Source organism: Numida meleagris, chromosome 3 (genome assembly GCF_002078875.1).
Source record: "Numida meleagris isolate 19003 breed g44 Domestic line chromosome 3, NumMel1.0, whole genome shotgun sequence".
In the NCBI taxonomy this organism is placed as follows: domain Eukaryota; kingdom Metazoa; phylum Chordata; class Aves; order Galliformes; family Numididae; genus Numida; species Numida meleagris.
The window spans coordinates 26,023,056-26,050,623 of NC_034411.1; the positions used below are offsets into that span (position 1 = coordinate 26,023,056).

Consider the following 27,568-nt stretch of genomic DNA (forward strand, 5'->3'; position numbering starts at 1 on the left):
AAAAACCCCGAACTTATGAAATATTTTTGTGGGAAGCAGCTAATATATTGAATTAGCTGATAAATGATTTGATTAAATTTGCAGAGCTGCAGGCACTTAAGATGTCAGTAGCCAAACTTCCCATTTTGGTGTGATCCAAAAATTCAGAGAGACGTGATGTTTTCCAGTAGTCTCTATGATGCCAAAGAGAACAAGATTCTGAAGCCTTCTAAGGAGCAGCCAAACCTCATGAGTCAGGCACTACTAGACAGGAACAATGAACACTGTTATTAAAACAGAAATCTAGAGAAGCTTTGCAAACATCTACAGATAGCAGAAAGTACTTAAAAGGTTTTTAAATTGTGGAGACGTATCTGTTTTTCTGGTACCACTTCAGACTGTCTTCTTGTATCCTATTGGACCAACTTGGTAGTAAATTCTATAGAATTTCCAGTAGCTCTTGCTTCTTCAAAAATTATAATCAAAAAAAGAATTTCAGCTTTTCTGTTTTCACGGGGTGATTCTTGTTCATCATGAAAGAGAGATCAGGAAGCACCACTTCCTTCTTCACCTGCAGTACAGACAGACCCAGCTAGTTTCCTTACATGATCCTGCTAATTAGAACATCAACTACAATGCAAGAAACTACCCTGTTTATAAAGAAAAAGTAATGTAGATCTGTCTACCAAAGAAACCTGCCCCACGGGAAACGTTCTCAGCTCATTTAGCCTTTTTCCATGTGAGAGAACTGCTTAAAATAGGCTCTCTACTACTTAAACCGAATTCTTAAGATATCTGCCACAAAACTAACATGGAGCACAGAGTAGTTTAAAGATTGGTTTGACTGATTGTCTTAATGTTCTGTGGATTCTCATATCTAACCACTGTACTAATGATATTTCTGACAACTAGAGACTTTTCCTGTCACTTATGAGATTTTATTATGTGGTTTTTTTTCAGACAAATCTGATCCTGTATTTCCTTCAAGACTCAAGAATATTCTATTTCCATTGATTATACTGAAAAAACCCAGAAGGTTCAACTAATGGGAAAACAAAACCTAAGGGAAGACATTTTGACAAGTGCATCCTCACAAATTGCATTCTTAAATTGAAGTGTTAATAATGTAACATATCAGGAAGAACAAGTACTAGGACTGTTAAAACACTTTTAGAACCAGTACGCTGAGAAAAGTTGGCCAGAAATGTTTTTATTTTGTGCATGTATTGTACAACATAACATCTTTGAGCAACATTTCTTAAACCCCAAGGTATATCCAAGTGTGTTAATCAATACAATAACTGAACAAGCAATTATAAGAGAGGAAAAGAGACTTCCTAACAATGTTGCTCAAATAAAATGGAATATTTCTGAACCATCAATAGTATTAGCAGATGTTCTTCAGTCTACTTCTGAATCGATGTCATCATCGACTAACTTAATAAGATCACTTTTTTCTACAATTAGGTACCCTCCTTCAGAGTCTTTTCCAGAAAACAGACAAATTAAATCACTGTTTTTTGAAGGGGAGAAGTAGATGTCTGCTGGTGCAGCACTGAACAATATTTGAGACAGCAAATCTTGCACAGACAGAACAGGTAAGAGATGTGTCTGACAGCCCACTTGAATTTCATCTTCTCTGCAGACAAAATAACCAGGTTTCTTGGAGGTAATCCAATAAACTGCTCTAGCAATTATTAACAGAAAGGATTCAAGAAATGGGAAAAAACTGTTTCACTTTCAACATTCTCATTAAATGTCTGAACCGCTAGAACCCTGTTAACGGTTAAAATGAAGACTCAATTATTAAAAAAAATAACACCCTCTCATAAAACACGAATAAGATCCAATGTTATCCTTAATCGAGGAATATCAACATTAAGCACTTTAACTTCCACTCTTTCTCCAGGACCTAAGCCAAGGCTTCTTCTCTTCTTCACTTTAGAAAGTTTAGCTTCTGTTATGTTTCGCACTGGAATCAAACCTGCTTTTCCCACACCAATATCAACAAAAACTCCAAATGGTGTTGCATTTTCAACTTTTCCAGTCAGAACAGTACCAACACTTAAGTCTTCAAAGCAGACAATGCTCCTCTTGAAGTCAGGTTTATCAAAATCTATTATAAGAAACAAGAAACAAAGATAAGACACTGGAGAAAAAGTTTGTATTTTTTTCTAAGGGTTGTTTCCAGTTAACTCTTTCTAATAAAAAATCATTTCAAAGTAGATCTAAGGCACCAAACACTGCTTCGCATTTAGAAATAAAGATGCAGATTTTAAAATGAAGACAAACAACTGATTTCTTCTATGCTATTAGTCACCTTAAAAGGCTATGATAAATGGAATAATAAGTACAGTGAACTCAGTGGTATGAAACTATCATACAGGGTTCCGAAGTTTGTAGTACTTTAGCTAGCGATTGAAACATTCCTTAAATGTTCTTGGAAGCTAGCAAGAAAAGACTCAAAATGACTCTTATCTGAGCTGCATAAATTACGTACAGCATTCTATTTCAGATCACAGATTTGTATACAAGAAGGTGAATACTCAGTCTCATCAGATACTATGCAGAAAAATCAAGAATGCACTGTTCTTAGGCTTGCTGTTCACCAGCACCACGATATCACAGAGTCAAATGTGACAATTTAAAAATCACATGTGATTTCCAGCAGGTAACAACCTAATGCACTGATGTTCACATTCTACAGTTACAGGCAATGATAGATGTTATTAAATTCTCATTACTTACCACTTTCTGCTCCTACAAAAAAACCCTTCTGAGCCATCTCAAAAACTTCTCTTCCAACCTTTTCCTACTGCTGTTTTACCTTTTACAGTAGGACTAAGATTTTCCACAGAGTACATCACCAAATTTTGATTCCAAATATTTTCCTCTTTTATTTTTTTTTAGGGCAAATACAATCTGAACAAATGTATAGCTAAAATGTACTTTAGCAGGCTGTGGGTCAGACCCCTACTGAATACAGAAGCCTGTCATGGCATCGACAGGCTCTGAACGTCATCAAAGTTTCCAAAGAATGAATGTACCTAATTGGTCAAGTCAAAAATTGATCAATTCTTTTCCACATTCTACTGTGCAGCAGCACTTCAAACAAACAAAAAAACCTAACAATTTGACAGCCACTCAGGGCAATAAGCAATTACAGGAAACATGGGAACCCTTCTTATTGATTGAATTTTTTTCCCCATCCTGGCAGATTTATCACAGTTACCAGATTAGTTCAATTTTAACATTACAAAGATTTTCTTTGATAAAATGTTCTGTCTTTTCCCTTTCCTCCCAAAATTATTGCCATTTTTCTTTGTACTAATATCATTCAGGAAAAATAAGTGTCATGATTTTATGATTTTCGGTTATTGGTATTCCACATCATAACATCATGTAGTGGATGTACCTAGTTCTCAGAAGAGAAGGACTACTACAGTCCCCATGGTACTTTGCTCCTCTGTTACCATTTTCCAGCCGGAGGGAAAAGATAGAAGCTCGCAGTATAAAAACTTGCAGATCATGAGACCTCGCCCCTTTTTTCCCGCCGTCTCTCGTCTTGGCAGCACCTCGCTCTCCAGCCATCTTATTGTTGGTAGTAGAGTAAGGCCTACCTTGATTTTGGGACATTCTCTCTCTCTGTATTGGATTTATCAGCTTAAATTGTAATTATATCGTATTATAGTGTGTTGTTTTGCATTCCTATATTTTATTTAGTAAATTAGTTTGTTTCTCCTCAGATTGTTGCCGCTGTTCTTTGCTCTCAGGGCCATCTCCCTACCCTTTTCCCCTTTCCCCTTTTCCCGGGACGTGGGCCCTTGGGTCCCCCGTCCCCTTTGTCACGGAATCGGGCCTAACGCCCGTAAACCGTTGACAATAAGCAACACTTAAAAGGATACAGAAAAGAACTATTTCTCTGTAATTTTCTTATCACACATCTCTACTGTTGGGAACAACAGTGGAATTTAATTTTAAATCAAGATTATTTTTTTAAACGGGGTAGAGACAAACCATTCAGTCTGCCTGATCCCTGTTAGGTGTGATTCATTTCTTCACTAATTCATTTATTCACTGACAGATTTCTTCATATGTTAATACTCTATCCTAGTGATTTAGATGTGAGAACACCAGAATGAATGGGGACATGAAATACTCATTTTCAAGATCACTAGTTGGAAAAATTTCTAAAACTTGCAAGGAAACTATTCATGAAGCCAAATAAAGTAGACAAAAACATTGCCTTTTTAAAAATAAGTTTATTTGTTGCTACAAACCTGCATCTTTGCTGTCTACCTTTATCTCTTGCCATCGCAAATTTCATTAAACAGCATCTCCAGACGTTATACGTCACTGCCTACTTCACCTTTCTTTCCCCACCACCTCAGACTATTCAGCACCACCACAAAGTTTTAACCAAAGTTGTGTCATGAGCAGTGTACTCCAATTACACTTGTCTCCAAGAACTAGTGCAATAAAAGCAGAACACACACTACTAGTCCACAGACCTTCATTACTACTGTTTCAGTAGCATTCTTCCCATGATGGAAAGCCAACACAGTCTTAATCAGTATCGAGTCAACACATTGAAACTATTTCATTCGTTAACAGCCATACAACTCCCCCTTCCTATGGCTGAAAAGGCCATGATTTAAGACAGGATTCACACTCCTTACTTGCTGATCTGGAAAGAAACATCTGACTATGATACAGCCTTTTCTCTATCTGAGAAAAAAAGAGTTACCCATTCATGAAAGTCTACCTCTGACTTTAGAAGATGAAAACATGCTGATTTAAAACTGGTAAGACAAACAACTGAACTGAGATTATGGCCTTCAAAACAAAAGTTTACCTGTTCGGATGTCAAAGCCTTCGGGCTGAGTCAGACCATCAATGATTAGCTGCAATGTCTGCACTGTTGTATTTAGCCTTTTGGCTGTCCCTTCCAGTCCTTCCTTTTGAATTACTGCATTTACTTTTTGCTGCATATCGGATTTTCCTATTTCATTTGTGTTTCCTCCAATGAAGGATAAAAATCTGTGAAATTCAAACAGAGGTGCAAAGAGATTTGTAACATCCTTCAGTGGGAACTGAACTTATACAACACAAACATTCTCATCTTTTGTAATTGTTGCATACATAAATAAACTGTATATTGAGAGAAAATTTGGGGAAAAAAAGTTATAAAGAAATACTTAAAGAAAAAGCGTTGATCTGAGATCTCGTGAAAAAAAAAGTTGAAAAAATCCCAGGATATTTACTAAAATTTTGGTTCAACAATGTTGGAACATGCTGAGAAGCAGAGAACCTATGTCAAAATACAGATGCAGACCCTATTCCTATTTGCAACAGTGATACCATAAAACAACTTTTATTTATCACTGAGTAAACATCCTTATTTTGGTGAAAGACTTAAACATGGAAAATAAGTGTTTAATATATATAAACAAAAGAAATGAGGCAGCTCATACAAGTTACATTTACATTGGACTAAATATTGCAATTCATCTTTTTCTCAGTTAACACTTCAATGATCTGTCCAGGCACCAAGCTCTGCAACTCAAAGTTTCATGAATAAGTTTCTCCCATGCTGCTTTATCATGCTCTTTGATGATGGAAGGTTGTACGTGTTTTTGGCACGTTCTCCACAGAAGACAGGTAGAATAATTTTTCCCATCTTCCAGACTCCAAGTGAACATTCCAAGTGAATGTTCCCCTTACAAATGCCTAGACAAGATCCCTCCTTCCTGCTATTATCCTGCATCATAACAGGTGTAAACTACAATGAGCAAACAAGTGCTGATCAGTAGGTGCATGCCCTGCACTTGGGAGTGGTGGAAGGCATTCAGTCTCCAAACGAAAGGAAGCCTCCTGGTACTCAACCTGACACTTTACCTTTCCAGATTTATCCAGAACCAGAGGCTGATATTTATCCAGAACCAGAGGCTGATATTTATCCAGAACCAGAGGCTGATATTGCTTTTGGCAGGAAATTATACTTTTATTTATTTACCTAAGTAACGCAACCAACAGCATTCCAGGTGGAAATTAATTACATGTTGTATGCACTGAAATACGTTAAACTTATTTTTGAGAGAGCAGAACTTGAAGGAACTTAATGCAACATCAGATTTTTCAGTAAATTGTGGTTCATCTTTGAGCATAAGAGCAAATCTTCACTCCAAAATGTCCATTGATTTCATCTATAGGAAGATAGCAGTCTAAAATGGGCTGTCAAGACTCCACTCCTTTACTGAATTCAAGTGCAACCATAGTGATTTAAGTGTAAGGTAGTGTTAGCAGAAATACATGCATTTGTACTTAACAATGACAGAAACAATTTTTCCACGTTAACTTTGTATATGGATCATCCTTGTGGCTGCATGTGAAGGACAAAAAAGAAAAAATTCAGTGGATGAGACTTTTCTCAGAACTCACTGAATTTTAAATGACCAGATTTCAACTTTGTCATTGCTGGTTTTTGTTTTGTTTTTAAGTAAACTGAGGTGGTTTGGAAACAAAGTTAATATCAAAACAGATGTAAAATTGTTTAGATTTTTTTTTTTTATTTTCTGTACATGAACTATGTTACCACCGAATATTTTTCCAATAAAAGCCTATTTTCAGGAATACCAGAATTTTATGAAAACGTCTGTCAATTGCTAAATAACATGAAAGCAATAATGCTGGAAACGTGCGTAGGTCCAGGTGAGGCGTTCTTCACAAAGCTACTCAGCTGCTGACTGCTACCATTGCTAGATGGACAGTGTCACCCACCCCAGCCACTAGTGACAGGCGGCAGCTGTCGGAGCTGTGAGTGATGTGTCAGATGCAGCATGACAAACCCAACCAGCCTCATGACTCAGCCTTCTAAATAACGCATGCTTTAGCCAGCGCTCCCATAAACAAGTTTCCTGACATTCGTGTACTTGGCTTCATCTCACTTCAAATGGACACGCAGCACGCGTACCTCCAAGTAACATTTTTTCACCACTAGAGTTTTGCATGAGCATATCCATGCTGTAAATTGGTAACAAGGTGGGTTTCACTGTTAGTAAGTACAATCACATGGAACAGTCACCAATGTGTAAAACGTCTTACGTACAAAACTTTCAAACGTGGGGATAATGGAATCAGAATGCGCTACATTACGTGCAGAATACTGGAAAGGAAACCAGCACAAAACAGGACACAGCCCAGATGCCTATTCACAGAAGTTAATTGCTTCCTCCACTCCTACCTCTTCTTCCCCAACCCCTAGAAATTATTTACCTGATATTATAAAGGATTTCTCATTTGGGCAAGGGTGGTGACTCTGGGCCCCTCACTATCAATTGCAGCAACTTATTAACATGGTTACTGCTCAGAATAAAATTTTGTCTCCAGGTAAAAGCAGCTTAAATACATGCTCAGCTCTAAGATGTAAAGAAGCTCCACTGCCCTCAACTGAATCATTCAAATTCAGCATTTGCTTGAGAGTATTTCAAAATTATGAGCTGTATATAGACATAACAGAACTCTGCAACAAGGCCCAGTGTGCATGCATACATTTATACACACACAAAAAAAACATTTAATACAACCAACATAGTTTTATTTTGGATATTCTCATCTTTCTCAGTTTTAGTAAGAAGAATTATGTACTGAAATACTTCCAATTAAAAGTAATTTCTTATGGATTACAGATAAAAATCTTTTAAAAATACTGTTGAATCTAATTATATATTTAATGTAATGTATTTCACTCAAACACAGCTTGAGGGCACAGACTAAAAATCAATATAAAGCACAAGCCTATGGCTGAACAGTAGTGCATTATACTGATCATTTCTATCTATAAATGTCATTGCTACAAGCATAGTTTCCTTATTTAAAAGAGCAACCCAACAACTTCTTTGAAAGTTATTTAAGGTAAAAAAAAAAAAAAGGAAGATATAGTCAGCAACAAGACAGTCTGGGATAGGGCTACAGTACAAAAAAGACGTTTCCGTTAATTCCCTTACTTCTATCTTTGTAATGGTAAAACACCTCACTACAATCTTCAAAAAAAATCACACTCAATTTGTAAATGACAGTTTCAGTTGCATAACCATAAGAACACGAATGATCTGTGTAAAAATGTAAGCCCTTTAAGTGTTTTCCTGGCTACATAAGTGAACTAAATTACATCCTGCAGCAGTTCAAGTGCTATGTTTATCTATCAGAAAGATAAAACCTCAAGAAAAGTTAACAAAAATGGAAATACGAAAGACAAGATGCTTTTTCAGAAATGAGGTCATTCTTATAAGTTATACTATCCTTATTTCCTCAAATGCTGAGTGTGAGCATATGGTGAACTTTCTGTTCGAGGAACATCAAGACACAGAAAATTCTTCTAGGAAAGTCTTTCAGAACAGAATGAGACAGCTATTTTAAGGATTTAGAGTTTTGGAGTGTTGAGATTTAGATGATACTCAGAAACCTTTGCAATCCTGTTAATTTAAAATGCAATTGTTTGTAGTCTTATAGGACCTGCAGAGAATGGTCATGGCTTAATCACTGATGGTTTTTATTTAATACATAATTTCATCCATCTTACCCAGATAAAGAAAGAAAAGTAGCATAAATGTAACAAATAAGCACATCATGTTCACTTAACATACACATCTGTACAAAATTATAGCATAGCCCTTGCAGTGCTCTAAAAGATAATGCAAATTTCAGTGGAATGTAAATAAAGTCTAAAAAGAGTAAAATGGTAATATGCTAAAGGAAGTCTTCAGAACTATTTTAAGTCACCTCAGACTCCCCCCCGCAAAACAAAACAAAAAAGCTTCTTACAATATGCAGGAGTTCTAAAGCTTTGCAAGGGTTTTAGTCACAGTCATTCTGTTTTATGTAATCATTTCCAGCAACACGACTTAAGAGCTGGGAGTACTGGATTCATTACATTAAAGCAACATGATATGCCATTACATCTTGTCACAGTGCACACATGAATTAATGGTAATGCAACATAATCACTCTGAAAACAAAACAACTTTGCATTAGCACGGGCTTTGTTAAGCAAAATGTACATTCATGACAGTAGCAAACTTAAATTATGCAGGCATTGATGTTTTAGTAATGTTTTGAAATACAAAAGCATTATTTGTATAATGCAGATGTTGGACTGCTCTTGTTCTCACTAGTCATGCAGGTCCTCAACATTTCAACTGGTGATGTGGATTATAAATCAAACAGTATCTGTGCATTACTCTGCAATTAAACAGTTGCTGGACACAAAGTTAAGGTTTCAAAAACTATTTAGAACTTTCTATATGGTTTAGTCAGATGAGGATATTTAACCAGTGTTTTTCCTCAAATGCATAATTTATTAACTTTATATATGATCTGGATGCACACAGAAGACTACAAAGCACTCAGTTTACATTTTGAAAGGATGCATCAAGAAACAATGAACTTCTAACTGAGAAGAAACTCAGAGACCATTAGACAGCAGCATGGCCACTTTGCAACAATGCTGTTAGGCATACTGTTTTAGTTGTTTTCATAACTATCAATATATCACACAACTGAAGTGTAACCTGAGATACAAAACAGTGAAATACCTTCAATTATCCACTAAAAGATCAGTACTAGTTACATGAGATCATTCCATTAAGGTTCATATTTTTCCCATATATTTTTTTAATCCAAACAACAGACAGTTATTATGGAAGCTGAAAAAAACAACAAAAACACTTTCAAGAAATGAAAAAGTATGCCTTGATTTTATGTATCTAGTATTTAAGTCATAACTTAAGGATAATTCTAGTCAGTATTTATGTACCTACTACTTATACTATAACCAGAGGACAATTCTTTGCTATTTCCTAGTTCTTCTAATCATTCTTTTTTTTTTTTTGCATATTTTAATCATATAATGGCAATTAGCATTGAAAGCCTTTTCTGCCCTTTTATTTCTTGAGAAGATATTTCAAAAATCCAGCTACTAAGTTAACAGACTCAGCAAAAGAGCTGATGTTCCTAAGTGACAAATATGAATACTTATGGGACTTAATGTCTCTAAATCCGCAAATGTACTTAATTAGGCTCAGCCATTTCGTAGTAGAAATAGCCAAAAAGGATTCATTAATTTACTGACCTTAAGTTTTTCTAACTTTCTTAAAAAAAAACCTAAAGACTTTGTGAAAGCAAAAAAAACATTGTTTTGCACATCAAATAGCTTGAATACACACACTGTGTACACCAAGTACATTCTAATTGAAGCAGACAAAAGATGCTTCTGATGATTTTGAAGTAAAGCTTTACAGCAAGTTTATTTCCATTGTTCACACCCCACATCAAGTAACTGATTCACCACATCCCCGACTTCTATTTTCCTGAAGGACAGAAGAGAGCCAGCCTGGCAGGGATCTGAAAGTGCTGTCAACAGACTCGCATGCCATTGTAAAATAGGCTGAAGAGGAAGACCTATGTTTTCTTGGTCCCTCCAATGAATAGTACTGCTTCTGCATTTTCTTAACTGTCAGTACTTGGCTTCAAAGCTAGCAAGTGCAGTTACTTGGTACAAGTTTTCAAGAGAACAGAGCTGCAACCGATTATCTGCTGAATCCACCCAAGTACTAGAGTGGCATAAACACCAGAGACTTTCGAAAACCGATCAATAGTGACCAATAATGAAATATAAATCATTATCAACACAATGCTCATTTCAGCAACTCCAAATGTTTTTTTTTGGTGAAGAATAAGTACGTGAATAAGTGCTTCGTTGAATACTCTTGGGATTCTGAAGTCCTTTCGAGGATGTCAACAAGCATTATCAATACAGAAACAAACTGCAAGACTGTTCTTATTGTCTGTTAAAACCTGTTCTTGAGGCATAATCATCCACAGCAAGCAGTATTGTCTCCTAACAGGCCAGGCCCTGAAATGGTGGTCAGCCTGGGAAGACTCCCACCTGTTTTATGCTAAATCACAACTTTAGATCTGTTAGAAATGTTTTACCAATATTTGTAAGTCAGACTGACTGAAATACAACCTGTCTCCCAGATGCTTCGATATGTGAGATGCAAATACACATTCTGATTGCCAACCTTTAGCAGAGATTATTTTTATGAGATTCATATAAAATCAGTAAATGGTAAGATTCAGTCATACAAAACCAATGACACCCAGCAGACTGATACAACAAAGGAATAACACTGCCTTTTCTTTCCAGCATTTTGGTTTATAAGCATAACCTGGTTGTAACTTCTTGGGACTTCCTAAATGTTTCCTCAGTTTTCCTAGCAGTTCTTTTACAATATGTACCAAGAAATTGGATATGCTCTACATGTTGTATTAATTGTATGTAGAAGATTCTGCTACTATAACCTGGTTTTCACATATAGACTTTTCAGAAACTTAAAACACAGCTCTGCTTTGCAGGAAAATATGCTGCCTACAAAGTATTTTAAAAGACTTTTTCTTCTTTAACGTTTAGAAAATTATGATTCATAATAGAGCTTGATCACTGCACACGACACAGTCAAGCCTTGACAGTGTGGAAACCATAACAAAAATGTTTTGGTCATCTGCAGAGTGCATAAAATCACCAGTAGGACATTTTCCAGTTATTTTATAAAAATTGTACAGATTTTAATTTAAGATGTCTAAGTGCCATAAATCAATCATACCAGCACCATTTGTGTCACTGTAGTAGAGATTACATCAGTGTTTCCATTACAAAAAAAAAAAACACCCTATTTTTCAGGGGTTTCTAATTCAGCCATTAAAATTGGCTCCAGTCTAAAACTCGGCAAATAAATTCACCACTTGGGAGCAATTTTTTTAACCAATTTTTTTTTTTTTTTTTAATGGCTTGGCCTTTCAAGCTACAAAATACTTCTGAGAAAGAAAATTAGTGGTTTCAAATTTTGGTGAACTTCTACCCCTCAAAAACATTGTTTTAAAAACTGATAATTTTGTGTGTCATAAATCTGTAATGCGGACTACTGCCTGTGGATAATTTGAATAGAAGCAGCGTATAAAAATTACTGGGTTATTTTGCTTGAAAATAAGTGTAATTTCCCATGAAAACTTCTAATCCAATAAAATTTTGACGCAAGTCTTTCTCGTGGCAAAATACGGTAGACATTACAAGAGGAAGCTTTATGATTAATTTATGCAACATTGATTCCATCCATTTTAATTTCTGTGGTAACAGACACTGTATTTTGATGCCTTGAATCAAATCTGTCCATCATATTCATCAGAAAAATTCTCTTTTTGTTAGCACAGATCCACCTGTGAGCATGATATGGTGACTGACAAATTGTGTAAACAGCGAAAAAGAAAATGATACTTTAAAAGCAGCACAGAAACAGAGCTAATTTGAAATGTATTTTGTTTAAAAACATTTGTATTGAGTTCTGACTCAAACTTACTTCTAACAGTCTCAGTGACTCTCATGAACGTTAGATTTAAATCAGGTTTTAAACCATAGAAGAATGAGTTTAGTACTAACATCTTTTTTAGAAGTCCTTCAGAGGCTGTTTTTTGTTATTTTTTTTGAAAAGTCATTTTAAACACACTCATTACTTAGCTATATTAGATGACTGAGGGCAGGATAGTATGATATCTGGTTCATATTTAGACCTCACGTCAGTGTCCATTTTTTATACTATACTGCTTAGTTCTTGCCAGTTTGCTGCACAGCTGTTCTCTTCAAATGGCCATTTGCAAGATAAAAATATTAGAAATATTTCCCCCCTGCCTACCTCACATCACTTTGTGGTATCAAGCTACGCCAGGTTATCACCTTCATATTTAATGAACTTTCAAGGAAAACATTTTTCAACTGAAAGAAAAATAACATTGAACATAGAGTACATTCATAGAAAACACTTTGAGACGTTTTCATTTAAATGTAAGAAGAAAGACAACAGAAAAAGTCCAAGGGAAACAGAAAAGACTGATTCTATTACAGGAACAGATGCTATGCTTATTACTTAAGGTGTTTCATTAACGAAAGTTATAATATTTTTATACTTTTTTGTTATCAGTTGACTTTCTTCTGCATAATGAAACTTTATGGTATAATACCTACAACATGCACTTGAACCAAAATATTTCACCTGAAAATTCAGTCTAGGAAGGCAAAGTGTTTGGTGAGAAACAAAGAGCAGACAATAGCACAGCTGGAAACTTACTTTCAAGAAATTGCATTAGACAAAGAGAAATGACATGAAACATAGCACTGGTCTGTAGCCATGCCATACTTCTCTAACGGCTTTGCTGCTGTCAAAGCCCAATGAGTTTGACTGTGAGCTTATTCTAAGAAACTCCAAGGTATCTCTAAGCAATGTTGGCAGTGCAATAGGTGTCAGTCTCCTCTCAGAATCATGCTTAAGCCTGTGATTCCAACCAACTACTAAAACTGTCTCCAGAATTTCAGTTGTATGTGAATATGTGAACTACTCCATACAGCAATACTACTAGTCACTATTTCAGATATAAATTAACCTGTGTTCAATTTGTTTTCCAATCAACTTTTGTGATGGTATAGTATGAAGATAAAATCCTGTACTATTCCACCATTAACTGGCTACAGTTTTCTTCTCTCTGAAGTAGTCTTTCCACACCAACCAACCCTTAAGTGAACCTGGTAACACTACAAACACTTTTTTTGATTATATTATTGTACTAGAGCTGGAAAGCCAAAAGGACTAAATACAAATCCTGACTATTTGATACTTAAATTGAATGAAATACAATACGGAAAAGTCAGCATTACTGTCTGCTTATTTATCTACATTAATTCACTCTGAGTAATCTAAAGTAGGGATGACTAAGGTTTCTCACCCTCTAAATCCTAATTGTAGGATTAGCGATATCAGGATCTTGTCTTTTTATTTTATTTCATTTCATTTATTCAGCTATGTATAGGACAGAGAAATAGTAACAAATGGTGATGAATTAGTAAAATGGAGAAAGACCGAGGAAAAGAAGAAACCAAAGTTACCTATACTTTGCACAAAGAGTAGGGATGATAGTAGTCAACTTCACACTGGCTCAAGAATGATGGCCAAAGGTGAAGGACATGTGGCATGGAGTGGAAAGAAACAAAAATGCCCAGCGAAGGAAAGAACATTCACCTACGTAGAGGAAATTGTATATGCAATTACCTCTTCTAGAGAGCTAACAAAGCATGCACTGTAGGGAAGGTATTCTAGAAATGCAAGGTCCTGAAAGAATTTTTTTTAAGATAAGAAACACGAGCTTCATGAATTCAGAAATTCAGCATCTCTTTGGGGCTTAGAGATTGTTTTGTTATGAACAGGTAGCAGAACGATGTTTCACCAGGAGTAATATTCTCAGATATCATGAGAACCCTAAAGCATTTAACTACTGATGAAATTATCTCCAGCATGTCTTAAGAAAAGAACCTGTTCACCGCAAATCACTTACAAAAATAAATATGTGCCGGTTTATGGTAGGAAATAATGTTTTCTCAAGAGGACAAGCTGAGTCTAATTTCAACCAGAACTGATGATAGAAAAGATCAAATCTTATACTAGCATTCATCAGCTGCAGTACCTCCCTAAAGAGAGGGGCACATGGATTACTAATTACTTTCTGTGACCTACAGAAAAAACATTCTCTTCTTTTAGCTGAAGGTCACATACTAAAACCACCATGGTGTTCATGTATTTGAAAACTTAGTATAGACATCTTAATCAGATCTCGCAAGCGGAATTTAATTGTAGAGCTCCATAATAATGAGGCATGCTTATATATGCCCATGCACTTGTGTGGACAATCATGCATAAACAAATTTTTGTGGTCAAAATTCATGGAGAGAAGGAAGTTCGTTTGGCACATGCTGACCACAAGCCATGAAATAAGAGCAGTTGTTAATGATACAGAATATTAAACTACCACTGCCTGAATATTTGCACAGTGTTTCGATGAGATTATTTTTTAAGAACAAATACAATTAGTTCTTAGTTAAGGTCCTGAGCAAAATAATATATGTAAAGCACAACCAATAATAAAACACAAGATGAATTAAATGCGTTCTGTTAATTTGTTCAGAGCATAAAATGAGCTAGTACACTATATTACACTGTTTTAAAATAATCCACTGACTTCTCTGAAATTAGGCTTGTTACTAACAAACTTGATGCATATGCTGTTTTGCTGTTGGCCAGATTATGGTCTCAAAAACATTTAAATGCTTTAAGTTTCATCACACTCAGTAGAATGTCTTGCTACCTGGGCATTCAAAGACACCAGACAACATTTTCCAGTGTGTGTAAAATTCAGCAATGAAGTGGTCAAACCCAGTTGTAGATGCATTAGCTGAAGGGAAACATTTTCACCTAATAAAGTCAGTGGTATTGCTGGGTAAATTTAAATGCATGGAAAAAATGGGAAGTACTCCTACATGAAAGAAGTTATCCCTCAAAAACTCTTTACATAGGATTTGAGTGCAAGGTTGTAGACAAAAATCAGTTTTCAGTCATTGGTGGAACACATGATTGGTTTCCAGATTTGTGAATCAAAAGTCCCAATGCTAATATTTGGCATAAGAAGAGATGCCAAACAAAAGGAAATTGAGAAAAGTGGTCTCAACAAGGAGGAAAATGATGATATGAAGTCAGAATAACAGGAGAAACACCTGGCAAACTTTAGAAAATTCACCGATTTCCTTACTGAAAAATGACAATGTGAAAACTAAAAGCGAAAAGAATCACTGGACAACTAAAAACCTTCCTGCAAATTCTTCACTTGCAAAGATAAATATTCCTGCCTCAAAAGACCATGGAGGCTGTTATCAGAAAAAAAAACAGTATTTAATTTTTTAAATAGACAGTTCAAAAACTTTTCCACTGCTTACCTCATTGCAATGCTGTAAGACTCTGGATGGATACAAGTTTGGTCCAAAGGATTGGGCTGGTATGAGGCACTTGGTGTTGGCTTGCTCTTCTTTTTACCTTGTTTCTCATTGGTGACTTGTGTACCTGCTTTAGTCAAAAGCGCATGACTTCCAAGCTGAGTTTTCTTATTACTGTCAGAATTAAAAAATGGGCATGTCATTCTAACTGTACAAAATCCTAACACACTACTTAAACATTAAAAATACAATTGGATTTTTATCTGATGCTCATTCTCATAAGAAGTATAACACCCCTAAATGGTCATTGTGGGTAAATCTTAAAAACATAAGCAGCATATAACTATCATATAGTTTTACCATAATGCATAATTTAATTTAAAATAGAAGTAAACAGACTGTACTTCATCAAAATTTTTGCAATGCCAAGATTACAAAAAAAAGTAACATATGAAGTAAAACACATGATTTGTAACATTAAAGCAAAGCTCTTTCTGAAAATGAGAAAATGAAAGTGCTGATAGGGTAAAATTCCTCTATACACAACCTACCATTTAATCTGCAAACTCCTTAGTATCTTCTGTGTGTAAAATGGGTACAGTTGCATTTACCTACTTGATAAAGATCGTGTGAGGATATTTTCACAATAAATTGTCAGTTCTTAGATTGTGTCATTTAAAATAAAAGGAATACAATTAGAAAAAATTTTAACAAAATATCCTATTCACACTGTCCTTAAGTAAGCAAACTGCAGAACAAAGTCCCAATGCTTAAATACCATAAGTCTGTGAATAACATTATTTCACTCTCATACTTAAATTTTTCATAATGTCTGCTCAAACAAGGGTCAGGTTTAAATATGAAAAATTTCAAATATGAATAACTTAAAAAAAATGTTTAAAACAATAAAAACCTAAGGGTCAAACCTATCACAATTTCAGAATTTAGAAACCATTACCAGAAAGGTAAATGCCATGTTCTGCACTTTGGATGGAATACTGCTGATCACATGCGTGGACTAGGAGACAATTAGCTGGAGAGCTAAAAAAAGAGAAAGAGATCTGGGAGTGCTGGTCAACAGCAGGTACATCATGAGCCTGCAGCATGCCCAGGTTGCCAAGAAGGCAAACCATGTCTTGGGGTGCATTACACACAGCATAGCCAGTTAGTCAAAAGAGGTGACGATCCTCCCCCATTTCATGCCAAGTGCTATTGTGGCCTCACTGAGTATTGTGTGCACCTCTGGGGTCCACACCATAAAAAAAAAAAGTGTTAAGGTACTTGAAAGCATCCCTAGGAAGTTAACAAAGCTGGCAGAAAGGTTAGAAGTCATGTTTTGTGAAGAGAGGACAACACTTGGGCCATCCAGTCTGGCGAAAGGAAGCTGAGAGGCCATCTCACTGTTCTCTGCAGTGCCCTGAGCAAGGAAGCAGGAGGGAGTCTGCTCCTGGGAGCTGACAGCAAGATGGGAATGGTACAAAGCTGTGCCAGAGGAGGCTTATACTGAACATTAGGAAACACTTCTTTACTGTAAGGGTGGTCAAACCCTGTAGTAGGCTTCTTCGAGAGATGTCCCAAGCCTGTCAGTGTTCGAGAGGCATCTGGATAATGCCCTCCATAACATGCTTTAACTTCTGGTTTGCTTTGAAATGCTGAAGTAGTTAGGCTTGATGGTCACTGAAAATCCTTCTCAACAAAACTATTATATTCTGGTTTTGCAAAAGTGTCCTAACACAGCATTCCTTGAAACAGTGAATACAACCTTGACTCCTAGTCAGTTAGGTTCAGGCAGCATTTGAGTTGATCTGCTTTTCTTTAACTGGCAGGATAATAAAGGTTCCAAAGCCTCAGAGAGCCGCATGGACAGATTGCCCACAGTGGCATGAGGACTATATGTGTACAACAATGCTGCAACAGAGGAGAGGAAAGAAAAAGACCTGTTACAGCTAGCACTCACACTTCAGGCTCTATCTCAACATGGAATGTAGGTAGAAATGTAGGCATAGCTTCCTCTTTCAATATCAATATTTTAAATAATGACTATTTAAATAACCATTGACTATATTGTGGCCTTTCACTATCCAAAGGGGAGCTACAAGAAAGAAGGGGTCAGACTCTTAAGCAGGGTCTATGGTGACAGAACTAGGGGAAATGGTTTCAAACTTAAAGGGGGATTGACTTAGGTTGGATATAAGGAAAAAATATTTTACAGCAAGGGTGGTGAAGCACTGGAACAGGTTGCCCAGAGAGGTGGTGAAAGCCCTGTTCCTGGAGACATTCAAGGTCAGGCTGGGGGAGCTCTGAGCAACCTGATCCAGCTGTAGGTGCCCCTATTCATTGCAGGGGAGTTGGACTAGATGACCTTTAAAGGTCCTTTCCAGCTCTAAGGATTCTATGATTCTATTTGTTAACTTGCAAGTACAAAGTACAAAGACTAATTCATGCAGCACTCGATAACCATCAACATGACTGGACAGGACAAAATTAAGATCTTCCCAAAGTCCATTTCAGAAACTTTTGATCTTGCCACCTGGGCCCATATGGACTGCTGTGGAGGCAATGCTTTTAGAGCTTTATTTTGGCCTCAAATTCTGAAGTTGTAGCAGATTTTTCAGGTTATACAGTGTTCTCAGGTTTTATGGAATCTGACTAACATCAGAAGTGCGCTCCAGAAAGGGAAAAAAAATAACGGTGTTGTTAAACATTTCATCAGTGAACTTCAGGAAAAAAAACAAACCATGGCATCGACCTCCTTTTCATCTGTCTGTACTGCAGCGTTCACTAGAACAGATCTGTACAAAATAAGGCCTATCGATCATCTACAGCCTCAAAAGCAATTTCTTTGGTCTTCTGCTGATTACCGTGTACCATTTAGCCTGCAGCATGTGCCTCCTTGCCAGATGGGCAACCAGTCTGTATCCCTTCCACTCGGGCAGTATGCCAGTCCTAATGTGCCTACCTCCTGCCTGGAAGTTACGCATGTTCAGTTTGGCCAGCAGCAACTGGGAATACAGTGTTGCTTCTGAGCACAGAGTTGGCGAAAGAATAACATCTGCTTCCCGGGAAAGTATTTTATTGAGAGGAGAGAGCAGCAAAAGGGTGAGCATGGTGCTAATAGTCTGCCCCTTCTTAGTTCTTTAAACTGGATAGAGAAATGGGAAAGATCAGAGAAGGAGAAGAGATGCTGTCCTGCAGTGGGCATTTTCTTTTATGGAGAGGAAGCATTTTAGATGAAAAAGAAAAGCAGAACAAATGGTTGCAAGAGGAAAAGGCTTGGTACAGAAATGGGAAATGAGATGGAAATGAAAAGAATGGCTCAGTGTTGACAAATTGGAGTTAGTAAAGGGCTTCTTACATATGTAAGAAAGCAGGAAGTCACATCATGCTTCCTGGGTACAGAAGTATAACAGACAGAGCTCAGCCCAGACAGTTTATTTAAATTTCTCTCTCCAGGCACTGGAATTGAAATTCCCTGAAAATCCACTCTAGTTTACAACCAATGCGTTCTGCAGAGTATCAATCTTCACCACACTGAAATGGATTTAACAATCTCTAAGTTAAATATGAAGCACCAGCCCATAAGGTTTTAATACCTCATAGATAATGATGCTGCCACATGTCAAATTTCTTCTCTTGATTCAGTTGAAGAATTTGCAATTAAACTTGTATTCTTATAGAGACTCTAACTTACAGAACTAGACTAATAAACCATGATGATGCAGTGCAAGAGCGATCTTCAACCACTGACAAAGGATTTAATTTATTAAGATATTCATTTCAAAGGGCAAAGACCTAGTATTCCTCAAGTTTCAAGTCTGAATACAAAAAAGAAGGTGAAGAAGTCTTCTGGTAACATTTTGGAAAATTTTGTCACGATGGCTAATGTCATTATTACCTGCAGAAAGTCTTTATATAGTCTTGATTGAATCTGATGAAGCCAGCACACTGTTGGAAAGTTTTGGGACCCAAACCTTTAACTTCCTTGAGCTGTTCTCGATTTATAAATGGTCCATTCTTCTCTCTCCATTCAATAATATTTCTAGCCCTGGTGGTATTCAGTCCTGCAATATGTCTGAGAGTAAAGTTTACAAAATATATTTTCACTGTTGAATAGTCATTAATACAAGTCTTATCCATTACAGTAGAAAATTTGGTTTAAAAATCATACAAAAATTAAACACAGCTAAGAATTTTGTAAATAAACTCCTAGACCAAAGGAACAGTCTTAAAAAGGATCCTTTCTCTGTATTCTGTGGAAGGAATTCTTTCAAGTCAACAAAACTTCGTACAGCAATAGGGTTCTGCACATGCCTAACTAGTAAGCCAAGGGCTTGTAATTTATGATCTGTGGGCTATTTCTGTAATACCAATTTGATTTGTCATGTCTTATGGCCTGCCCCCAGCTGCCCTCTTCAGGAAACAACGTGGGAGAAGGGTTCAGGACAGATGAATTACTCCTGTGAGAATAGCCCCCTCTCAGCTATTATCTTCCAATGATATCGCAACACCTTGCCCCAACATGAGGGACTGGCGTCTGCTACCCAGAAGGAGGGTGGCTGAAAGCAGCTTGCCTTCCTTACACAATTTCACAGATCCACACAGCTTGTTCCTTTTCTCTCAGCTGCTCTTGAAATAAAAGACCAGCTGGGAACAGGCTTCATGAGTTGTTCTGAGGGCAGCTTAGATCTGGCAAAGAACTTACCTGCACGGTGCAACTGAAATAAGCCAAATTCCTTCAGGAAGCAGTGTGTTTGTTGCACCTTTTCTACATGTACATACACCCAAAATTATACTCAGAATACAACAATCTCAGAAAGAAATAAAAACTCTGTGTTGGGAATTGACTCCTAGAGAAGAAAATGTCACTCACATGGCTCCAAATATCAGATGTCATTGCTTTAAGAGACCTGTTTGTGGAACAACACTGATTCTAGGAAAAAAAAAACCTGGCAGAAATAGTTGAAATTGGGAAGGAGAACAACAACAACAACAAAATCTGTTACTCACATTTTCAAGCAAAAGTATAAAAAGAAATCCAAAGTTGGCAAAAACTGAGACACCTCTTTAACCACAGACAGAATATTAGGCATGGAATTTTCTCCAAAAATTTCACAGAAACATTAGGAAATTATTTTCACTGACAAAGCACTGGATGATCTTAAGCCTTTCAAGTAAGATGCTCAGAAATCATGCAGGTGCTGTAACATTGTCACCCTTTCTAAGTGTAATACATAGCAACAAGTGCACCTCATGCATAAGAAAGCATGACCAGAAAGTCCTGTATGTTCTAGCAAGGGTGTCAATTTCATGCATTGTATATGTTGCACATCTACAGGAAATTTAGATCACATTTACACAGAATACAAGAATTGAAGGATCAAGTTAAGAATCAAATTATATCTAGAACTTAAAGTAGCACATGTGCATGAGAAACACAGTTAATTAGTGCAAACAAAGTATTTAGCCAACATGGTTATCAGCTACACTGTAACTGAAGAGTGTCACTCCACACCACACTAGGCAGTTCAGCAGAGACAACCCTAGGCTGGAGGAATGAATATAAGAGCTTAAAAACATTAGAGATAGAGCTAGCAAGGATACATTTTTTCCAACTTTTATACCTAACACAATTGTCACTATCAATATTACAGACATGCTTTTTCTTCCCTTTCTACTAGAGAGGATGACAGCAAGACTTTGCTCTTCTGAGAGGCTGTTCAGCTAAATCATTCTGAGCACTAGACATTTAAGAGAGAATGAGATTGATTTCTAACCAAGAAATAAAATCCAGAACATTTTTCCAAATAAATATGGAATAATTACGTAAAAAATAAATTACATTAATGAAAGAATGTACTCGTCAAAACTTTGCCCTTATATCCTTTCCCTTCTCCTTTGCCCACCAGATTTTTACAGGTGGTTTGCTTAGTACCTACAAAAATACCTTCAAAGGGACAGAAAGTACATTTGAAAAAACCTTTCTTACTGCAGAAATACAAATTGGTTATATTAAAGTTTTTCTAAATTGTATTCTTGGTTCAAATTTTTTTTTAACCTGTTTTCCTCCAAAGAACAGTTTTATCTGGAGAATCACACATACCCTTAAAAGTGAATTCCAAGGACAGTGAAATACTGTCTCACTGTGTCATTTTCATGTAATTGGAATTTTAACACAAGAGCCATTTGCTCCAGCTGAGTTCGAGTCAGATGGCAGACTAAACAGAGACTCTGTGATCCAGAGCCATGCAATTACTGGAATAGGAAAATGTTTGACTCACCTTAATAGTATTTCTGAGCAGATGTTAATATCAACTCCTACAAAGCTGACACACTCCTCAACCACACTGTCCAGAGTTGCTTTGAGCAAGGTCTGTGATACATCATGCTGAGAAACAAAAATGGAGATATCAGATTACTGAAATATTGAAGCATACTATTGTTTAAAGTTTTTACTTATGTAACATTAATACAATCCTTGCTGGAACTTATCTATATATTGTGTGATGGTATCTGTTAAAATGAAACAGTAGAATGTTTTCAAAATAAGGTATTTGGAGAAAAGATCACAAACGCTGTTCTTTTCCACTTGCATACACATTTGTGAAACTGTCCTGTTTATTAGCATCACACTACAGTATAGTTACTTACTAAAAGAACAAACTAAATATTGTATAAGGGTGGATAATAAGTTAGGTACATATCGACCCTGCAGCAATGATATGTTTCAGATTTTGAGCAGATTTCTAGAGAGATTGGCATGTCCTTGACAGAAGCACCACTAAAGAAAATTCTTCCACTTTTTCCATTATTGTTCATAACAATTCCTCTCCTTGCTCCACCCCTCTCTAAAAAAAAAAAAAAAGAAAAAGAAAATCTGTCACACTTGTCAAAGATAAAAGTTCTGAAGCTCTAAGATTTCTTCCCTTCACAGCACAGGCATACTTCAATCTATAACTTTTAGTTCCCCACACATACCTATCAGTGCTTAGAAGTCTGACCTGGAGGGAGAAGCCTCTCTAAATGCAGGAGCTAATTCAATCATTATGTTGGCTTAGCTTCAGGGCTCTTATACGTCACTCATGTAAATCTGAGTTGATCTGTTGTGGTTTTGTGATGCATTCATTTAGGACACCAGACTGGAATCAAGCCAAGGCACCAAACACTTCCTCTGCTACTTCGTTTAATCTTCTAAAGACATTCGGATCTTTTAAAGTTTTCATAATTAAATTTAACATGCCAACAGCAGCAACTTCAACTTACTAATATTGGTAGTTCATTAAACAGTGATTGGTTAATACCTATAACAAGCCTAAAACTTATTCCGATGTATCTCTTAGCCCCCTCATTCCAGGTAATGCTAACGTGTTTTATTATGATATTATTTATTATGACATTTTTCTATGACATACATAAAAAAGTTGCATAAAAAACTGGTAAAATTTGCACTCGCATTACTCCTCCCTATATAGTCTGCATGCAAAAAGCCATGTATATGCATAAATGCATGGAGTTACACACAATCTCAACATCACAAACACAAAGCTTAATAGTATGTTTTGCAGACCAAACGACAATTTATACCTTCTAATGTGTTACTAGTAAACCATAGCTTTTTTTCTGAATGAAGAGATATAGAAAGAAAAAACGTCCTAAAATAAACACAAGAAAACCAACAGAAAAAAACCTACCTTGTTATATTTCTATATTTATGTCTTTCTGAAAATGTAGTTTCTCTTAGTAATTATGTTCTATATATTCCTTCATTTTGTCATCAGTTAGGTATGTACTAGAACTAGAGGATTCCAGCTCACACACACACAGATGTATTTATGTAACACAGAACAGTAATACCAGACTAATAGACGGGTACCAGAATAAAATACCAAAATTGTTCAGAAACATCCAAATTTTCTCTTCTTTGACAAGTATAGCTGCCAAATACTGAATTGGATTTTCCGCAAAGAAATGCAAAGTTAAAATTTGGTAAGATAAATATATTTAACTTCTTTTTTCTGTATGACGAAGGAAGGCAAGAAGAGCTAAAAATGCATAGTACTCAAAACATCCTTCTGCTTTTGAGAACAGACACTGACTCACTCCAAGGCATGTGGAAGCTGATTCACAAATTCACAATTCTTGGTCACTTCTAAAAAAAAAAATTGGTTTAAAAAATTAATTAGAATAAAAAGTAGCAAGTCTGTGACAATGGTTGGGTAGAATGCTTCTTCCATAACTTTCAGTCTCACTCCTTAAAATGATGATCGTTCTTCAGTAGGCAGAAATACAGTCATGCAAATCAAAACTGAGACATTCATCATCATCTCCACAATGCTTAACAGACTGGAGAAGAAGGTAAGGAAGTACACAGATCTGGCCAAATCTTTCTAAGCAGTTCTTCATACGAGACTTGATTCAGCAAGAGCTTTATTTCCAGTTCTGCTAAGAGCCAACTCAGAAGCAAATCAGTCAACTATACTCCAAATAAAATGAGAAATGGTATATTACAACCCAAAGCAAAGCATCCTGAAATACTTATGCTACTGGAAGAAAGATCAGTGCTCATGATTCCGCAGCTTCATAAGTGAAAGTGGCATTTATCTTGAAGATTTAAGATTGTGGATGCAATACTTTGTGTAAAATTCAAGTAACAGAATGCAAACAACTTGGCAAAAAAATTGATATTCAACTGTTATTTCTTTTGCCAAGAACACCTGCTCCTAACAAGGAATTCTCAGGTCTCTCAAAGATTATCTGCATTTTTAACTTCATTGGTGCTTGACAGTCACCATTAAAAACAGACAAATATAAAAGGAGTGAATAAGCAAAACAAAGCAAGGCATGCACAAGCTCTTTATTACCAACACCTAACAGAAATATCACTTGGAATGCACATCCCAGCACATATGTCAAGGTATGGATGAGGAAAAAGCTGAAAGGTAAATGTGACAGATCAAGATAAACATAAGATGGTGCAGCTGTCTTAGTAAACATTTCTCAAAGCTACCAATACCTCTCAGATGTGAAATATACTCAAGCTAGAGAATGAAATAAATTTGCAAATGCAGAAAATTTTCCAGCCAACAAATCTGCCTCCCAAGACCATCACAGCTTCCTTTTGCTGTGATGGAGAAATTTCTACATCCTTCTTTACATTGATACAAAGCAAAGGGTAGCATTATGAGCTCAGTTTCTAACAGTAGTTAAAAGCATTACTTTATGATCCCAATACCATTGTAAGACTTCCTACTGCTAATAGGTTACACTTTAGAAAGGTTTAAGCATTTTTCTGTCTTCCAGAACATTTATTTGCCTTCTCCAGTATCAGAGGTTTGATATTATATACTTCTGTATACTATTTATATGCACTGGGGTGATATCATTATTCAGACATGACTAGAAGCATACACACCTCATGCTACTCACTTGCTTCAAATAAACACAGTGACCCTCTCAACTATAGAAAGTAATCTGTGCTTAGAACTATCAGACACTGTAACAATACTTCAGTATTTGTTTTCTAAGGAATTACCAGCAAGGACTGTTGTCTTGCTCACTTTGAAGAGCTATGTGCACTCACTAGAAATTAACGCTACTAAAAACCTTGAGATGGTGCTACAACACTAATTGAAAGCCATTTTTCAAAAACCTGTTGTACCCAAAAGGAAGACAACAAATAAGTGGCTGGTGGATAAGTACCATGACTTCACTTGACCAAACTCTCAAAATATCATACTACTAGAGCTAGATTAGAACAACCCTAAACTGTAGCTTTTTGTAAATAACAGATCTAAGCTCTTTATCTTTGTCAACATAAAAAAAAGAACAAACAAATACTAAAGCAATGCAAAAGTGCACTTGGTAACCAACACTGCCATAAAAATCATACTGTCAGGAAATAAATTGTGTGCTGCGTGAAAGAAACAGTTTAAAATTCTACTGCAAAACACAATGACTTTTAAATATGTACATTTTAATATTTATGAAATTAGTAGAAATCAACAAGACCGGCCCACACTTCATTATTATTTTACAATACCCAGGAGTCAAGCCAGCCACCTTCCAGCCCAGTTGGAAAGGAATCAGCCATTCCCCAGAGCCCACAGTCTCAGCACAGACATGACCTAATGCTGCTGCCCACGAAGTAGCAGGGAGGGGAAGAGCTCAGGATCGTGTGCAACAGGCATCAGGTTATGGACTCAGGCCAGGCGGAACAGTAACATGGCCAACATTTCTGATCAAATTATACTTCACTTGTCCTTTGAATCCAAAAGTCAGCCTTCAATGAAGTAAAGGAGTAAATGCTTTTTTTCCCCTAAGTTCTGAAACGCTTCTAGCACCTCATAAAACATTATTTTGTTGGTACCTACCATTAACTTCTGTACCCATGAATTTTAATATTGGCACGTGAGACTAGCCAACATTACTCTTGAAAACATATACACTTTCTTTAAAAAGAGGTATAACCTTGCAGCCTGAATGACATTTACTGAATGAGAAATTAGGTGAGACAACACATGCTAAGCAAAGTTCAGACCTATATCAAGTTATAGAGAGTCAACCCACAGAACTGTGTTTTACTTAAAATTTTTAGAAGGGAAAAAACATTCTCTGCTAGGCCTACATACAATCAGTTGCACTTCAAATGCTTGCGAAACCAGCAAGAAAAATGCATTCAGGACAAGCCCTTAAGTACAGCAGGACTAATGAAATGAAAATAGTTTAATGATGAGTAGTTTCCATGGGCAGAATTGGAAGAAAATTAAAAGTGTACCTTACATGTCAGGTCAAAATACAGGGAAATTCAGACTATGGTTTTAATTTCTAGCATCCTCTGGAAAATCCCTTTCAGTTAGACTCTATGAAAACAAGCTTATTCCTCTGATGTTTGATAAAAAGTCCTAACTTAAAGAATCTCTTTTGAAGACTGTCGTTTCTCCAAATGTTATATTGTTACAGGATATATTGTTATCCTATGTACTTAACTCCGATTCATTTCTTGTTTTCAAAAATCTGAATTCTGTTTATTTTAATGGCACATTACTATTACTGAAATACCCCAAGAGAAATAGATTTATGTTTTCAAAGTAAATGATAAAACAAAAACAATGTCTATTGGATTCAACACTGAAAAAGAAAACAAAAACGCACACTTGATCATGTCAGTGCTTCAAGTCATTTGCAAATTGCTGAAATCATCTTTTATTTACTTGCTCTTGCACCCTAACTGATGTAGTAAAGACGATATTCCAGAAGTCTAGGAAGAAAATCTACATTCCAATTTCAGTACAAAACTGCATCCTAGGGAGGTTGAAGCTCTACAGATATAGGGAGCATCCTGCAGTACCACAGGAAGATAAAGCAAGGAACATCAGAACTGGAGTTTCAGAGGCAATAACGTCATTCAGGGATTTTCCTGGGAAGTGCGAAAGGATAAGAGAGGAAAAAGGAAAAAAATAAAAATAAAAAAAATTACACTCAGCTTCCATTCCTTTTCAGAGGGAGTAGGAACAGTGTCTTTCCAGAGGAACAAGACAGAAGACATGAAGCCCAGGTGAGCCTGGTTATATGTGGGTATTCTGTTTAGTCTGAAGCCAGCGACCATCCCCTGGCACCAAGGGGGTGAGGAACAGCAGCAGTGGGATATAAGATTCCAACCGGTCTCATTCAGGGTAAAGTGAGACCCCAGCAGATGTAAAGAGCTTGGCAGAAGCCTACACAAACAGA

The 27,568-nt window shown here is 36.3% G+C and overlaps 1 protein-coding gene across 3 annotated transcripts in view; it reads right to left on the reverse strand.

The window, feature by feature from the left end:
- The window catches only part of SRBD1 (S1 RNA binding domain 1), a 123,616-nt gene continuing 97,217 nt past the window's right edge, over positions 1,170-27,568 (reverse strand). For all 3 annotated transcript variants that reach the window (XM_021391614.1, XM_021391613.1, XM_021391615.1), the window contains 5 exons: positions 22,123-22,229; positions 19,740-19,916; positions 15,848-16,018; positions 4,835-5,019; positions 1,170-2,095 (listed from right to left, as the gene is read on the reverse strand). In XM_021391614.1, the coding sequence (XP_021247289.1) occupies positions 1,806-2,095; positions 4,835-5,019; positions 15,848-16,018; positions 19,740-19,916; positions 22,123-22,229 (930 nt within the window). In that variant the 3' untranslated portion in view covers positions 1,170-1,805. The remainder of the gene's footprint in view (positions 2,096-4,834; positions 5,020-15,847; positions 16,019-19,739; positions 19,917-22,122; positions 22,230-27,568) is intronic.